The 18206-nt window shown below is 37.0% G+C and overlaps 2 protein-coding genes across 13 annotated transcripts in view; one reads left to right on the top strand and one right to left on the bottom strand.

Annotated features, from left to right (window-relative positions):
* The window catches only part of LOC144958076 (V-type proton ATPase 116 kDa subunit a 1-like), a 41285-nt gene extending 33956 nt beyond the window's left edge, over nt 1-7329 (bottom strand). For 6 of the 7 annotated variants that reach the window (XM_078889689.1, XM_078889683.1, XM_078889686.1 and 3 more), the window contains exons 1-5: nt 7199-7329; nt 6026-6305; nt 5352-5430; nt 4795-4892; nt 3020-3148 (exon numbers count right to left, since the gene is read on the bottom strand). In XM_078889689.1, coding sequence (XP_078745815.1) covers nt 3020-3148; nt 4795-4892; nt 5352-5430; nt 6026-6142 — 423 coding nt within the window. In that variant the 5' untranslated portion in view covers nt 6143-6305; nt 7199-7329. The remainder of the gene's footprint in view (nt 1-3019; nt 3149-4794; nt 4893-5351; nt 5431-6025; nt 6306-7198) is intronic. The other variant, XM_078889684.1, reaches the window with a different exon arrangement.
* LOC144957910 (uncharacterized) overlaps nt 1-18206 on the top strand; it is a 318367-nt gene that overhangs the window by 95079 nt on the left and 205082 nt on the right. The gene's annotated exons all lie outside the window — the stretch shown is intronic.

The raw sequence follows: 18206 nt of genomic DNA, 5'->3' as shown, positions 1-18206 counted from the left end.
TCAACACCCATATATGTCAGTGGTGTATGAAAACTGTTGTAGCAGGTTTATGTACATGTGTGCATGCTCACGGTTATGTGTATTATATGTGTGATTGTTCAGACATCTGACTTTGTCAAGCACTTTGAGGCCTCATCCAAATGCGCTAAACAAATGCAATTATTATCATTATTATTATTATTATTATTATTATTATTATTATTATTATTATTATTATTATTATTATTATTATTATTATTATTATTATTATTATTATTATTATTATTATTATTATTATTATTATTATTAAAGTGTTAATATCAATATGCACTTTGAGCTTGTCAAGATACTCAGTAGAGCGCTATATAAAAACCATACATTATTCTTCCTCTTATTATTATTATTATATAGATAGAATGCGCTTGGCCAAGGAGTTCACAACATTGCCATCCGGAAGTATAACGGACCAACACACAAACTCTGTGTAACCATGAACTTTTATAGTCTGGTTAATACAGTTTAGTGAGAAAAACTCACAAACGCAGATGGCAAAAACAATAACAAAGGCCTGAGTGACGTCATCTGCATACTATCTATATCTTGTTGCTCTACCAACTGAGATATCCTGGACTTTTAAGGTAGGATATAAGATTTAGTAAAGGATTAATAACAATATGTACTTTGAGCTTGTCAAGCTACTCGGTAGGGTGCTATATAAAAACCATACATTGTTATTATTATATATTATTATTATGACCCAAGAGGTTTAATTTAGGTGAGCAGAAGCAATGAGGTATTTGTTTCGTTTTTTCCTTCCTTTTTTTTTTTTAAATCTGGGAAGATTGCTTTGATCACACAACAATCCACAACATCAAACACAGCTGATAATCATAATCACTCAAAAATAAACCCACCATTGGGGTTGGCAGGGAGATTCATATATCCAGTGTGAGATGACCGATGGGGAATGATTGATTGGAATGAAGAAAAGGAAAGACATGATTAATTGGTGAGGAGATAAATATTTAAACAATAAAGAAAGAAAGAAAGAAAGAAAGAAAGAAAGAAAGAAAGAAAGAAAGAAAGAAAGAAAGAAAGAAAGAAAGAAAGAAAAACATATAAATCAAAGCCAGAGGTAATAAGAGGTTTAGAAAGAGACAATCCGATTTTTTTCTATATATATGACCCGGTGGATTCATGTCTTAGTCCAGAATGCAAAGTCAATATGTGATCCACAATGTCAATCTGGTATTACATCGGAATTAATTAGAATAAGGAGAACAAAACAAAAATATATCACGTGTTATTATGTATTAATATTATAGATGCCCTATTACTTTTACTATTATTTTTAATTCCGTATCATTTCCTATATTGCTTAATAAAATTATGTCAATATAATATTTTTATTTCGTATATTTATTTATTCATTCTTGTAACTCACGTTTGTAAAACCAACTTCCTTATGGATGAATAAAGTTAATTTATCTATTTGTTTATTTATTTTAAAACAAACAGAATGGAGAAATTTAAACCTTTTAAAAGTATTGAAGCAAATCTAACTCCCCTCTCCCAGGGTTGCCAATTCAGGTGGCAAAAATTTACTGATCTTTTACACAAACACAATGATTGATCCCTGTCTGAGCGCTGAACTCCAGTAAAAAGACATTATGTACTTACTTTTTTCCGTTTAGCAGGTGACTTCAAGATATACTGAGGGTTTATAACATACTGAATTTCGTACATATACAAAAACTTGGCAACCTTGTCCTCCTTCTAATATCCTCTTGGTCGCTGTTGGGACATTGGGCTGCAACTATGCTCTTGCAGCGAACACAGTTCTAAGCCACCATCTTCATCAGTTGGGCAGCCCCGTCTGTCTAACTTTTCCGTCCACCAATTGTTGCCATGTTTACCTTTGATCTTCCGACCTTTCTTATGGCCTATAAGTTCCAATTTAGAGTTTGCCTGGCAAAAATCTGGATCACTTCGACATAATACCATTTTGAGACACACAGTCTCGTAACATTATAATTTGTTGTTAAAAGTATTATACTAGAGGTGAGAATACTTGATACTCCTCTTGTCATTTGGAGAGATACTAATGTAGATTGCCATTTTTCTGATGGAATTAGTGACAATCAAACTTTCATCGGAGCTATGATATTCAAAACACCCGAGTTGATCCCAATTTCTACAGGTTAAAACTGAAAGGAAGGAATTGTTTGCCATCCTGTTCATAGAACACTGATGATCACAGAGTATTTCCCAATCTCAATACAGTACTATTCATCTCGGAGTGAACCTGATGCATCAAATTATATTTTAAGCGCTACTTATAAAATTTGAGTGACATAAATAATGTCTTCATTGAGGAATTTGATTTTTTATTTACTTAAACTTCAAAACCCCTCAATTTTTATAAATTTGAATTAAACTCTGTTTTGTTCATCTAGTCCATTCCGACATAAAACCAGATATACTTGAAGAGTCACAATTTGTGTTGCTAAGTGGAAAACGATTGAAAAAAAAAATCCAAATAATCTATTGCCATGAGTGTAAATCCAATGACACACCCATAAAGATATCCGACTGACATGAATATCCAGGTTATAATGCTTATAACTTTCTAGTCTTCTTTCAAGAACAATCTCAGATAAATCCAATGAAGTGAGTAATGATATAATGTTACGAGTCCTTTAAAAAGTCGCATAAAAAGAATATCTCATAGTTTAAGGCTCATACCCTTGTCTCTATGACTGTGTAGTGAGAGCTTTTCAAGACGGTACTGTCTGAATGTGGACAATAAACATTAAGCACAGTATAGGACAATGCACACAACCTTTTAGGTGGAAGTATAAAATGTTTGAACAAATACAACACACTTCAGCACAAGGTAGACCTTTGAAACTTACATCAGTCTTTGGTAGAAGGAGGAAAAATATAATTTGTTGCATTAAACCTTTCCCCAAGGAAAGTGCTGAGTGCCTTATTTAAAAATGAGAAATTACAGCTTAATACAAATTAATTGAAAATGTACCTCTTCAAAGAAGGTCTGTGTCTTTCTCAGAATGTGTTTGAGTTCTGTTAGTTCTAGAAAATTTTTCTTCAGGGCTTCCGAGTTTGAGTTAACTTCTTTCATCTCATTTTCCAACTTCTCATAGGTATCCTGAGAATATATAACAAAACGTTAATACAATAAAATAACAGAGAAATTTGTAGCCTAATCAACAATAATAATAAACAAAACCGGAGCATGCCTAGAACAAGATTTGTCAACTGGATATCAGATCTTTTTTGTTTTCCTTATCAATTCATTTGATCACCTCATCCCATTGCAGCTTAGTTGGTAGAACACTTGCTCCACACACAAAGGGGCCAAGATCGATCCCAGGTGAAGTCAAGATTATTTTCTGATACCCCTCCCCTGTCAACCCTCTGGTCATCCAGCAGTGATTAGGTAGCTGGGTATATAGGATCTGGTGGAAAGTACTTTTGTGATAGACTGGAGTCCTGTTCAAAGGGTAGTGAACATTTGCTATTGTCTGTTTCACTCTATAGAAACTGGGATAACTCTGGTTCCATGGACATTTGCCATGCAACTATGTGGTTTAGTGGTATGACATTCGCTTTTGGATCGGAAGGTCCTGGGTTCGAGCCTCGCTCAGTGCAAAGGTGAGTCCTTGGAAAAGGCTCTTTATTCACATTTTCTCACCATACTCAGGTGTAAAATGAGTACCTGGTAGTCAACAGCGTTATCTCTCTTTCGAAAAAAAAAATTGCAATATTGCCTAACAGGCATCATGTCTCGTTCTACATGTTAAGTGTTCCTGTTGGTCAGGGACCCTTTGTAAAGCGCTTTGAGCACGTTTAGTGGATATTGCTCTATATAAAAGGCCAATTTTTAATTATTTTTTTTTTATGGCACTTAAGGACAACTTTTACTTTCTCTTTTTTTAATCCATTTACCAATTGTGTTTTGCGTTTGGGAAATGAAAAAACTAAAGAATGATATTTATTTTATCTGAATTTTAAGATAAACCAATTGCATGCGTAACAATGATGAAATGCCATTTAAAAATGTTACAATCAAATCAGAACAGAAAAGATAACAAGTGTTGTCTCCTATTTAAATTCAATTTATGTAGTAATGGTCTTGATTAAACAATCACAATTTATCATTGCTAGGAGTAGGAAACGGAATCGGATATTTTAAGATATAGAAGAGTTTACTGCAGTTATCCATGCTTTAAAAAAAAAAAGGGAAACAATTTTGGCATTCAACTACTGGCTCAGGCTAAACCATATATGTTGTTTTTTTAAATCAGAAATATATTTTAGTAAAGGAGGGCAGGTCTACATTAGAAAAAAAAAAGAATCATTTACTGCTTACAAGGCTGATTTAAAAAAAAAAAAAAAAAACAGAATCATTTACTGCTTACGTGGCTAAGTTACCATATCTGGTAGATGATCAAACAATTCTTTAACATAAAATAAGATGAAATAAATTAAAACGTTTTAAAAAAACATACAGGATATATATTTAAAATTCCCAGCACACAAAAGGAAATTATTTTATCACCCATGACCTAATAAATCTTAAATTTTATAAAATTGATTTAAAAGAATAATAATTTATCATTCAAAAATTTCATCTCATAAATCTACAGTCAATGATGGATAAATCAACATTTTCAGGGCTGCTGTGAAATATCAATACAACTAATGCCAAAAACAACCTTCCACGGACACAAATTTTGATTAGAAAAACACACAAAAAAAAAAAGAAAAAGAAAAAGAAAAGACAATATTTACCTCCAGGTCAATCATCTCCCTTGGGGCTGGGGCATCTGGTTTTTCTCCGGTGTTCAGCATAGGGATGCCATCCTTGTTGATTTCCTTTTCCAGGAATCCTGTGAAATGACAATTAAAAAAACATGATATTGTGGAATCGTCATAAAGTGACTCGAACAAAACAGTTGTCACTTAACAAGAGGATCAGGAAAAAAAAAAAAATCAACAACCTTCTAACATCAATAGATTTCTAAGCAGGCAGTCCTCTTGATTTACTGCTAACAAGGCAAATTAAAAAAAAAAAAATTTTTAAAACAGAATCATTTACTGCTTACATGGCTGATAAAAACTCATTTTATTGATTCTTAGCCCTCTCCTTACCAACTATAGGAAAATCATTTCATTTGTTACGATACAAACTACATTTTTCTCATTCAGAAATTTTGTGAACATTACAAAATTTGAGAAAAAATTTTTTTTTACAACAACGAGAACCTAATGCTATGTTGTACAGCTTGTTTTGGTGAATGTCATGAAAAGATACAACCGCTAATTGATTTATAACTTTATTCACTTACTTAGCTTTCTTTCCATCTCCTCACATCGTCGAATCTCATTGACAAACTTACGTTGGAATGCATTGACATCTGGATTAAGCTGAAAGTAAGATGGGAAGCACATATATTATAATAAGCAAATGATAACCATTAAAAAGCAAACTGCAAGATTAGAACTGAAATAAAAATAATTTTAATTGCTTTTAAATCTGATTTAACCAATTATGACAAACCAATAAAATTTGATTAAACTGTTTTTTTTTAAACACTTTTTTGACACCAGAATCCCATTTGTTTTATTTACTTGTCTTACACTAGTTGTAATATAGTTTTACATAAAATCCTACTTTATTTACCACAAAATTATTATAATCATTATCATCTGAAATAAGGATGAGACAACAGCATATCAACTAGTAGGCACATGCAAATATGTGATCTTGAGCATGTAAATTACCATTACCAAAGCATTTTTATTTTTTTTATCAAATCATATTACGTGTAGAAGTCATTTATACTTTAATCACATGTAGATGTAATATATACTTTATTTAATCCCGTCCTACAATTTATTGTAAACAAAAAAAAAACAAAAAACCTCTTGGGCAAAAAAAAAAGGGGTTAAGTGAATTAAAGTGAATTTACCACTATTACTATCTTGATTTTAATTTGCTCATTAGTTTCTAAAAACTTACATCTCTAAATTGTACAAGACCCAGTTCTCCAAGTTCAGACACACATGCATAGGCAGCCTCCGATTGGAGGAACATTTGACACAAGGTCATTTCCTCACTTCTTAGTAATGTATCCATTTTGGAATGTTTATAATTAATTATGTACGACCTGGTGATGATCAATACATCTAAATATTGCACACAATAATTTTAAATAAATTATATTTGGTAACTTTAAATAGTATGCTCTGGTGATCCAGTTGTCAAGTCTTTATTTTATCTGCTGATTATAGTGTCCTGCCTGAGGAAGAGAAAAATCAAAAGTAAAGATTTTGATCATCATATTGAGAATTTGCACCAATACCCCATTAAACCAATAATAAAGCTGAGTGGCCAAACACTGCCCAGAAATGATAGATGTCTAGAGTCGAGTTGGTTATGAAAAGGTAGGGATGTAAGGTCTATAGTTTATAGTTTGTTATGGTTAAATTATATACTTTACTATGAATGGTAAATTGTGTCAAGTAAATCCAGACGATAATGATAAGCCATCTGTTGACTGCAATGATAAAATGTTCTGCTGATACTGATGGCACGAATGGTCATTTTCACTTTAATTTTAATCATCGATCAATCCCATTGCTATTCTATTACTACAAATCATAATCATAAGGCTAAGGGTTACATTACATTGAAAGTCAAAGCAATGACAGAAACAAACCAATGTCCAATTATAAAGTGTTTAGATGATTTGTGTCCACAATTTGTAGTGTAAAACGGCAATTCCATTTGGACTGTCAGTTTCTGATAACTTAAAAATTTAAATACACAAACTACACCTGTTACTGTTAGTGTTAGCAGACCACTTTCACGACACGGCGATTATCTTGTCATTGTTGTCTAATAACTACTGAGGTGAAGGAATAATCTATGTCGTCCGCTTTTGTTTTAGGCTTTTATCAAACAAAATCAGTTAATGATCGGAAAGTTGGAATCATAACGATGTTACTGGTCTCAATCTCATCACCAGTCTGTGACTGTGACTGTGGGGCAAATCGACCGATAAGTCATAATCAAAAGAAGCCGTGCCGTAGTAACCTCTGTTCCAGTCCAAAAAGAATAAAATATTTAGAAAAATGATAATCCAGGATTTTGTACATATGACAGTTTTATATTATACTGCTCGTCCATTACCTGATTAGACCATACCTCTAGTTGTGAGGTCGGCCACAAAATTTATTCGTTATTCATTTCAAATTCATGACGACGAATTCGGCACTGCATCTAATTTTCATGGTTTATGTGTGTAATGTGTAATGTGTGTCGTGTGTGTGTGTTATTTTGTTCCTGTGGATGCACCATATTGCCAGTATTTATTAAAGAAAAGCGCTTAATTATATTAAAGATCGATATGCTCATCTTAGTCTAAAACTTATAGAAACAATCAATTCAAAGTCAAATAAACTGTTGATAATCACTTAGACTTTGTTTCCTAGTATCATGAAACCCAAAAATAATCTTATAATTTATGAATGCTACTTAATTTGCTCATTTTATTATAGCAACTTATAAATATTGGTTTAAGCTGTAGAGAAAAAACGTTCATAGGATTAAAAGGATTAACGCTCATCACTGCAATCTTAATGTGTGTTGTTAAATATAAATTTTGCTAGTATAAAATTCTACTTGCAAAAAATCTTAATATGAAACCAATTATTATTTATAAGATGATATAAAGAAGAGAATAGTTCTTTTAAGCCTTCCTGGTAATTATGTTCATGTGACCGATGACGTCCCAAAAACATCGATGTGGAGGTCAGGCAAAGGGATTCCGCGCAGATTAGACGTAATCCGTTTTTTCTTTCTTTTCTTTCTTTAAAAAAAAAAAATTAAATCTGTGATGTTAAGCCTTTTCGTGGTTTAACTTATTAAATATGCAAACAACTGTTGGAGATCTTTGGACTCAATTGAATATTTGATTATGGTCTCTCTCTCTCTCTCTCTCTCCCTCTCTCTCTCTCTCTCTCTCTCTCTCTCTCTCTCTCTCTCTCTCTCTCTCTCTCTCTCTCTCTCTCTCTCTCTCTCTCTCTCTCTCTCGCAATCACACAACACAGATTTACATAATGTGTGTGTGTGTGTGTGTGTGTGTGTGTGTGCGCGTGCGTGTGAGCGCACGCGTGTGTGTATTTACTTTTGTTTTCCTTTGTAGTTTCTTTAAAACAAAAAATGAGCTTTTATATAGAGCAATATCCCTAAATGTGCTCAAAGCGCTTTACAAGGGGTCCTTGGTCAACAGCAACATGTAGGACGGGACATAACGCCAGATTATGCGATATTACAATTTTTCAGACAAAGACAACGCTGTCAACTGCCAGGTACTCATTTTACACCTGAGTACGATGAGAGAATGTGAGTAAAGAGTCTTTTCCAAGGACTCAACTATGCGCCGAGAGCGAGGCTCGAACCCAGGACCTTCCGATCCGAAAGCGAGTGTCATACCACTAGACCACATTGCCGCATAGTTTCTTTTTTCATGGTTGTGGCGTTTTGACTTTTTTCTTGTTTTGTTTTTATATTTGTTTATTTCTTTGTTGTTTTGTTTTATTATTTTTAGGGGGGTATTTGATTTGTTTTGTATTTGTTTGTTTTTTGTTGTTGTTTTTTTTTTAATTGGGGGGGGGTGGGGGGGTGTTGTTTGTTTTGCTTTTGTTGTTCTTCTTTTTATCTGTGTTTTAGCTTTGTTTGAGGAGGTTGTTTTGTTTTATTTTTGCTTTGTATTTGTTTTGTTTTTCGTTTGTTGTTTGTTTAGTTTATTTGTTTGGGTTTGTTAATTTTTTTTTTTTTTATTTTTGTTGTTGCCTTTTTAGTTTGTTTGTTTGCTTGTTTGTTTTGGTTTTGGATTTTTTATGTTAGGTTGGGTTGTTTTGTTGGTTTTTTTTTTGGGGGGGGGGGGGGGGAGGGGGGGTTTATTTCTCACTGACGCACATCGAAAGACAATATAATCTAACTACTCCGTTATAAACAAGAAAGATTATTTTTTACATTGTTTTAATCATCTGATAAATACGTTAACATTGTAATATCAATCAATTGAATCTGGTTAAATTCACCCGTCCCTTTGTTTTCAGTGATACATTTATACTTATCTTTTATCCCAAATTACACGGTAGTGTTATCAATTCTCTTCGGAGCGATTAAATTGATGCTAGGCGTTAAGGTTAAATGCTCACAACATCCGCCAACGCACAAAACTGTGTGTAACCTTTAACGTTTCAAGTCTGACTGATATGATTTAGTGAGAACCATGGAGATCTTTATTATGTCTGTTCACCTAGGTGAGAACTAATCAACAAAACGATAACAAAGAGCTGACAAAGTCAATTTCGTTCCTTCAATGTTCAGATTTTCGTTTAAACCGAATCTTTCTTATTTATAACGGAGCCTCCATATCACATGATATTTTGCATCCAACGATTGGATTTTGCTTGATAAATAAAAACACATTGCTTTCTTTATGAAAGTTGTAAACATAACCATGGGTCAAGCTGAACAATATGACCGTCATATTATAATGATGTTGGTTATTTTGAAAACCGTAAACATTTTTAATAATGATGTGAGTCATTTTGACACATTCTGCAATGTGACCAATGACTCGAGCACCCATAAATCGCGGCGGAGGTGGGAGTGGAGTGATTTAACACCCACCCCCCCCCCCCCCCCCCCCACACACACACACACACACATTTGGGACCCATCGTCTCAATCTGGTACAATGTTTCAATGGATAAGATTTGCACTCTTTCAATGGGAAACGTTTGACGTCACCTTCTTTGGGAATGTTCTGATTAAACGACTATCTCTCCCTTTATTTGTCTCAAAATGAATCGACCTGCTTATTTATTTTTTAAGCCCTGATGGCTCAGTTGGTAGAGAACTCGCTTCACACGCAAAGGGATCGAGGTCGATCCCAGGTGAAGTCGAAATTTGTTTTGTTATTCCTGGTCTCTCTATTCACCTGGCAGTAATTGGCTTCAATAGTCTGATGTCACGTCGCCCAGCAATGGCGGCCATCGTGGTTCTAAACAAAGAAAATCGGTACTTTTTATTCTTCATGCTGGCTAGAACTTTTCATATGTCTTGTGATCAGAATGTGTAAAAGTCAAAACATGATCAGATTTATAATGTTTTTTTTTCCTAAGGATACGCTTTTATGCTCGTCGGAGATATATTTCATAAGGGCGTCCGCCATCGTTCCGATAGTTTAGAGCCAGTTCTAATATAATTAAAATATAATTGAGCTTTATATAGCGCAATATCCACTAAATATGCTCAAAGCGCTTTACAAGGGGTCCCTGGTCAACAGCAACATATAACATGTAGGACGGGACATGACGCCTGTTAGGCGATATTACAATTATTCAAAAGACAACGCTGTTAACGACCAGGTACTCATTTTACACCTGAGTACGGTGAGAGAATGTGAGTAAAGAGCCTTTTCCAAGGACTCAACTATGCGCCGAGCGCGAGGCGCGAACCCAGGACCTTCCGATCCGAAAGCGAGTGTCATACCACTAGACCACATAGCCGCAACTAAGTTACCATGCGTCATTACGAAGGAAGTGACGACATGACTGTTGAAGCGTATTGGGTAGCTGAATTTGTTACATCTGGCCTTGCTTTTATAGATAGTATGCAGATGACGTCACTCAGGCCTTTGTTATTGTTTTTGCCATCCGCGTTTGTGAGTTGTTCTCACTAAACCGTATTAACCAGACTATAAAAGTTCATGGTTACACAGAGTTTGTGTGTTGGTCCGTTATACTTCCGGATGGCAATGTTGTGAACTCCTTGGCCACGCGCATTCTATCTATAGATAGTGTGGGCTTGGCTAAGAAGCTCACAATACTGCCAGCCGGAAGTATAACAGACCAACACACAAAACTGTGTGCAACCATAAACTTTTATAGTCTAGTTAATACAGTTTAATGAGAATTACTCATAAACGTGGATGGCCAACAACAACAACAACAACAACAAAAAATAAATAAAAAAATTAAAAAAACAATAACAAAGACCCGAGTGACGATGGCCACGGTTCAACACAATGGACCATTATCATGAAGATGACGCATTAAAATATAATAATATAATATCATAAAAAATAACATTAAAATATGCCAAAATACTACTAAATGTTTATGGCTCAATGATTTCAACGAGTGAGCAACACGCACAAAAGCACATTATAGATAGTATGCAGTTGGCTTAGAAGCTCATAACATTGCCATCCGGAAGTATAACGGACCAACACACAAAACTGTGTAACCATGAACGTTTATAGTCAAGTTAAGACAGTTTAGTGAGCATTACTCATAAACGTGGGTGGCAAAAAGCAATAACAAAGGCCTGAGTGACGTCATCTTCGAACTATCTATAGATAGAACGAATAACGTTACTCATATTTTTGTTCTTGCTTTTCGCCAGCCATTTATATGAGGTATTGATACTATACGCTTGGCTAAGAGACTCGCAACATTGCCATCCGGAAATATAACGGACCAACACACAAAACAATGTGGAACCTTAAACATGTGTAGTTTTGTACAGTTTAGTAGGAATTACTCATAAACATGGATGGTAAAAAACTATAACAAAGACCTTAGTAACGGCATCTTCTTTATATCGATTAATCTGATTTTAAACGTTTAAGGTTACACATAGTTTTGTGGAATATGCGGCTGACATTGTCTTGAGTTTTTTAAAGTAAACGCATAACATCAATTCATTAAATAAAAATATGAACCACAATACTCAGATACCAGTCCCTTGTGGAATAACTCTTTGAACCACAATACTGAGATACCAGTCCCTTGTGGAATAACTCTTTGAACCACAATACTGAGATACCAGTCCCTTGTGGAATAACTCTTTGAACCACAATACTGAGATACCAGTCCCTTGTGGAATAACTCTTTGAACCACAATACTGAGATACCAGTCCCTTGTGGAATAACTCTTTGAACCACAATACTGAGATACCAGTCCCTTGTGGAATAACTCTTTGCAAGTATATCTAATTTATTGGTCACTCATCAATGGACTGAGTACGGGGAGGAAATGCATTCACTCAATGATATAGAATGTGACCAAGCGTCCCAAAACGGTATCATGTAGGGTTGTAAAAAAAAGAAAAAGTATTTATCAAGAGCAATATACACTAAACGTGATCAATGCGTTTTAAAAGGGGACTCTGGCCAACAGCAACACTTAACATGCAGGACGAGACATGACGCATGTTAAGCGATATTACCAACAAACAAACAACAACAACTCAAAAAAAAAAAAACAAGAAAAAAACTATTCCGACGGAGACAACGCGGATAATGGTCAGATAGATACTCATTTTATACACGAATACGGTGAGAGAATGTGGGTAAAGAGCATTTTCCAAGGACTCAATTATGCGTCGTCGCTTAGACCGGAACTCGAACCGAAGGCGAGTGTCATATCACAAGACTACAAAGCTACACAAGATCTACGGTTTAATACAAGTAAGGGCTGACTCACACCGGAGACTGACTCAGACGACCCGGCACTGCCGTCTTCTGCCGTCTTCCGGATAAAGACGTCGGGCACGGACAAAATACTGAGAATAAAGAGAAAGGCTGCTAAACTTACCCATACCAAGCTCGAGAAAAAACGGCAGAGGACGTCGGGTGCTTGGTATGGGTTGGTCTAGCCTCTCTTCTCTTTATTCTTAGTATTTTGTCAGTGTCCGACGTCTTTATCCGGAAGACGACAGAGGTCGGCAGTGCCGGGTCGTCGGAGTCAGTCTCCGGTGTGGGTTAGCCCTAATTGGTCCAAGGTTTGACAGATTTTGCTATGATGAGAGTTATTTCAAATGATATTTGAAGGGAGAGTTTTTGGTCAAACTTTTGAATACATGTTGTTTTTTTCATTTCAGAGTATTTTATCGTAGAGTTATGAGGGTGTTTGTTATGATATATTAATTTGTGTATAACTAGTAAAAAGCCCGCAATTTCACTATTTTCATTCGATATTGTACCCACCATCATTTAATAAGGGTAGATTGGTAAACAACGTTGTCTGTGTAACTTGGTACATCCTCTGTTGATTTTTATGTGTGTCCCAACATGAAGTGTAAGCCACTATAGCCTCTGACCCGTGACACAGCAACATACAGTTGTCCGCGTGTGAAAACGGGTCGTGGTAAGAAAATCAACTGCGAAAATAAGCAGACGTGAGCAGAGTTGAAAGACGATCCTGGGGAGGCTTTCCGAAAGCTCCCACAAAGGGAAACAACTCAATCAAATAATATTCCTTCAACTAACCCCAAGAAAAAATAAAACTTAGTACCTTTTAACAAACCCTAATAGTAATAGGAAAAACAAACATCCTAGCACATTTGCTAAGACTTATGGCTAACCATAATTTTTAAAAAATCCTCCTATCTCGAGCTAACCCTATTAGAAAAAAAATCCTCGGACTGCTTTGCACTACTTTTCAATACTTCACAAATCAAAATGGCGGCCGAGAATAAAAACAATAGTCAAATTAGGAAATTTTAAAGTTTCACAAAGCTATCAAGGTTTGTTCTAGAGTTTTTAAAATGCTTCTATATGATGATAAATTGAATAAATAAACGCCTAACAAAAGATCAACGGTGAAAATACAAATTGAAAGAATACTTGGAATGTAGGAGCTTTCGGAATTTCTCCCCGATCCTGGGATCGAGAACTTACCTTACAGTACTCTGGTGATCATGTTTTGATTGTTGATTGGTAAAATTTAGAGTTGGCCCATAATTCAAAACTAAGTAATATACACTGATCTAACTTACATGAAAGAAAATGGGTGTCTTGACCACTTTAATCCTGAGGTCAAATGAAAATCTGAAGCAGACGCGAACAGTGTCAAGTCTTCCATCATAATAATATGTCTATTTTTGGTTTGTTCGGGCTAGAAGCTAGACAGATACAATGGGTACGATCTATATTACATTTTCATGTGCTCGAGGTCATTGGTCACATTGCAAAGTGTGCTCAAAATGACCCACATAGCGAAAAGTGTTCACATTTTAAGAATATCCAACGTTACAATTGGTCATTTTGCTCAGCATGATACACGGGTATGTTTACAACGTTCATAAACAAACCAGCATGTTTAGATACATTGAGAAAACTCCAATCGTTGTACAGCAAAAATTCATGTGATCGATGAATACTCCCATTGACAGTTTGCCGATAACGTTTAACTAAATATTTCCCAGGGCAATAATTATCACATCGATGGCATAAAAACGACAATAATATTAGCAGTAATATTAGTTGATGTTGTTATTCGGTGAAACTTATTTAGAATTTCTGTACATCCGAATACCTAAATGTGATCAAGTGAATGATATCATTATGAATGCCACGATTTGCTGAAAAAAGCCAATCGGACAGCTCCTCACTCAGGAATTTCTGTATTGATATTTATACTGGACAGATAGAGTTGAGGGTGTGGCTATAAGTTAAACCTGGGTATTATCCACCCGAAACCATCACATTGAAAGCATCAAAGGGGCAATAATAATATTTGTTGTCATAAATAGATGAAAACTGTTGAACAATTAGTGTAGATCTGAAATCCTTAAAGTAATTAAGTGAATACAAATAAATAATAATGTGAAATTGAATGTTAGCTTCAATTTAATGACAAAAACAGATCAAATGAACGTTTCGGGTTTCCCCTTTATCAACAAAACAGGATGAATGAAACACCACAGATGAATGAGATAATGTGGTAGTGGCGTAGTTAAGATGATTTTATGATATCTGTTTGACTAAACGAACTTTCAAACTGACTTAAAATTATAAAAGGAAATCAAGTTATCCATTTATCTATCTGTAAAAAATACATTTCTAATTTTCAAATCTTTCAGTAGAGTTGTGCGCCGTATAATTTTTTATTGACTCAAATAAGCACAATGCTCTCCACAAGGCTATATTTTTTAAGAAAGGATATTTTGCAGTCAACCTGCCGTACATGCTACTACTGTGCATACTGCTGTAATATTGCTGTAAACTTCTACTCTACGTGCTTTTCTACCATTGTCCTGTTATCCAACTGCATCGTTTTCATCAAACGTTCATCGTCTATTAAACATCGTCATCATCTTTATCAACAACAACAACAACGTTCTCGTTTTTCATTTCCTCTATGTGTGTGGCAGCGTTCGCCCTGGTGCGATACATCATAATATTGTAAGACCCAAATTACTTGCCACCTGTCCAATATATACCGTTTTGGTCAAGAGCCCGAAACCGCAGGGCATCTAGTTGAACGCTGCATTGTGACGAAGCTTCAAGGCGAGTTCGCGACCGTACACGATTGCGGTGATTGAGTTTGCATCCTGGATAAATCATCATAACATAGTAGTGTGACACCATTAGAAGCTGCTGTCACATGTAAAGGACAGTTTATGATATAGGGAGGATAGAAGAAATAACATGAGTGTAAACCATGCCCTGGTGTAAACCTATGGATAATCCACAGCCCTAGGGCGTAGCCTTAGTTCATTCATAGCCTGACACATTTATAAATTATATTATGGTCTTGTGCTATGACCATATCAATCTAAAGACTATAGATAGCATTGGCCTATGACACTCGCCGTTAGACCGGAACGGAAGGTCCAGGGTTCCAGTCCTGCCCTGAGCGATGCATAGACGAGTCTTTGGTAAAGGCTCTTTACTCACATTCTCTCACCATACGCATGCGTACAATAGGTACCTGGTCATTGACAGCGTTGTCTCTGTCCGAAAAAAATGTAATTCGCCTAGCAGGCGTCATGTCTTGTCCTACATGTTAAGTGTTGTTGTTGGCGAGGGCCAATTGTTAGGCGCTTTGAGCACGTTTAGTGGATATTGCTCTGTATAAATGCCCAAGTTTAAAGTTTAAATTACGTCACAATACAAGTTGACGGTCACCAAAAGTTGTGTCCAAGGAAACGAATGATCTCATTGGTTGTACCTTTGAAAACAAATCAGTTTCGTTTCATTTTGTGGTCATCACCATGCATCATGACGTAATTTTTTGGTCAGTGTAAGGCTTTGATGTTTGTTTGTTTGTTTGTTTGTTTGTTTTTAAGGGTTTTCCGGCGCTTGCAACACGTTTAGATCATATCAGCGCCAGTAAATAAGAAGAAAAGGGAATATCTTTTTAAAAATCCAGATTGACAAATAAACTCAAACAACCAAGAGAAAGTAAGACAAGGGGAATTGGTTCAAATAGGGAATGGATGTAGATTCCAAGAACACACTCTCAATGTACTTTGAGATCACCTAAAGGTCTCATCAAGAAATAAGCACAGGATCCCACTAAGAGGAGTACACTCAAATGCTTACAGAATACATAACTAACAATACATAACTGAGAGATGATTTACAAGGAAAAAATATCATCTCCCAAAACTAATACTTAATATATGACTGCTTCCCTCTCAGCTGAGGTTTCCTGCAAGGGTCAGGACAAAACCAAGCAATCTTATTCCAAGACAAAGACAGAAAGCAACTCTGAAAACAGAAATATTATGAGGACAGAAGACATAGCAAGTAATTGATCATGGGAGGGTAAAGGTGGCCCCAGTAGTTAGGTTGAGATGAGATTTGAGGAGTACAGGCACTAGACGGATAGTGGAGTTACGGGTGATTCGACGTGTATAGATAGATTTTTGAGATTATAGGGTAGTATAGAGTAAGTGTAGTTGTTGCATGTTAGAGAAGTGATAGAGATCTATGAATGCTGAATGTAGATACATTTTCAATTTTGAAAAGTAGCAATTTGAGGATTGAGGAAGAGAAGGAGAGAGAGAGAGAGGAGAGGAGGAGAGGAGGAGTGAGGGAGAGGAGGATGAGAGAGGAGAGAGAGTGAGAGGAAGGAGGGAGAGGAGAGGGAGAGTGAGGAGTGAGAGAGGAGAGAGGGAGAGGAGGAGTGGAGTGGAGTAGTGGAGAGAGTGGAGGAGAGGAGAGAGAGGTGAGGGGAGAGAGAGAGGAGAGAGAGAGGAGAGGGATGAGTGAGAGAGAGAGGTGAGGAGGAGTGAGGTGAGAAGAGTGAGGAGAGAGGAGAGGAGTGAGTAGGAGAGATGAGGAGAGAGAGAGGAGGGAGATGGAGAGTGAGAGTGGAGGAGGGAGAGGGAGAGAGAGTGGTGAGTGAGGAGAAGGAGAGAGTGGAGATGAGAGAGGAGAGAGAGAGAGTGAGAGGAGAGGGAGGAGAGAGGAGAGAGAGAGGGAGAGAGAGAGGAGAGAGAGGAGTGAGTGAGGAGAGAGAGGGAGAGGGAGAGGGGAGTGAGAAGAGAGGGAGGAGAGGATGAGGAGGAGGAGAGAGAGGAGGAGTGAGGGAGTGAGAGAGAGTGAGGAGGGAGGAGATGGAGAGAGAGGTGAGAGGAGAGGTGAGAGAGAGAGAGTGAGGAGTGAGGGAGAGTGAGGGAGAGGAGAGAGGAGAGAGATGAGGAGAGGAGGAGAGAGGAGTGAGAGGAGGAGAGGTGAGAGAGGAGAGAGAGAGAGAGAGAAGAGAGGGGAGGAGTGGAGGTGAGAGAGGGAGGAGGAGGAGAGAGAGAGGAGAGAGGAGTGAGATGGGAGAGAGAGTTGAGTGAGGAAGAGTGAGTGAGGAGGGAGAGGAGGGAGAGGAGAGAGAGAGGAGGAGGAGAGGTGAGGGAGGAGTGAGAGTGGAGAGGAGGAGGAGAGTGAGAGGTGAGAGGGGAGAGTGAGGAGAGGAGATGAGTGATGGGAGGTGGGGAGAGAGTGAGGAGAGTGAATGAGGAGTGGAGAGAAGGAGGAGAGGAGGAGGAGAGGAGTGAGTAGTGAGAGAGAGGGGGAGAGAGAGGAGGAGAGAGTGAGGAGGGGAGAGTGAGAGATGGAGGAAGGTGAGGAGGAGAGGAGTGAGGTGAGGAGAGAGGAGGAGGAGTGGGAGAGAGAGAGATGAGGAGAGGAGTGGGAGGAGAGGAGAGAGTAGGAAGAGAGAGGAGTGGAGGGAGGAGAGAGGTGAGTGAGGAGAGTGAGGAGGAGAGAGAGAGGAGGAGGAGAGTGAGAGAGAGAGGGAGAGAGAGAGGAGAGAGAGAGGAGAGAGGAGAGGAGAGGTGAGGAGAGAGGAGGTGGAGAGGAGAGGAGATGGGAGGAGGGAGAGAGGAGTGAGG

The sequence above is a fragment of the Berghia stephanieae genome, chromosome 12 (assembly GCF_034508935.2).
Source record: "Berghia stephanieae isolate SIO BIC M18660-M18661 chromosome 12, UCSD_Bste_1.3, whole genome shotgun sequence".
Taxonomy (NCBI): domain Eukaryota; kingdom Metazoa; phylum Mollusca; class Gastropoda; order Nudibranchia; family Aeolidiidae; genus Berghia; species Berghia stephanieae.
This window is presented reverse-complemented; position numbering and strand designations above follow the sequence as displayed.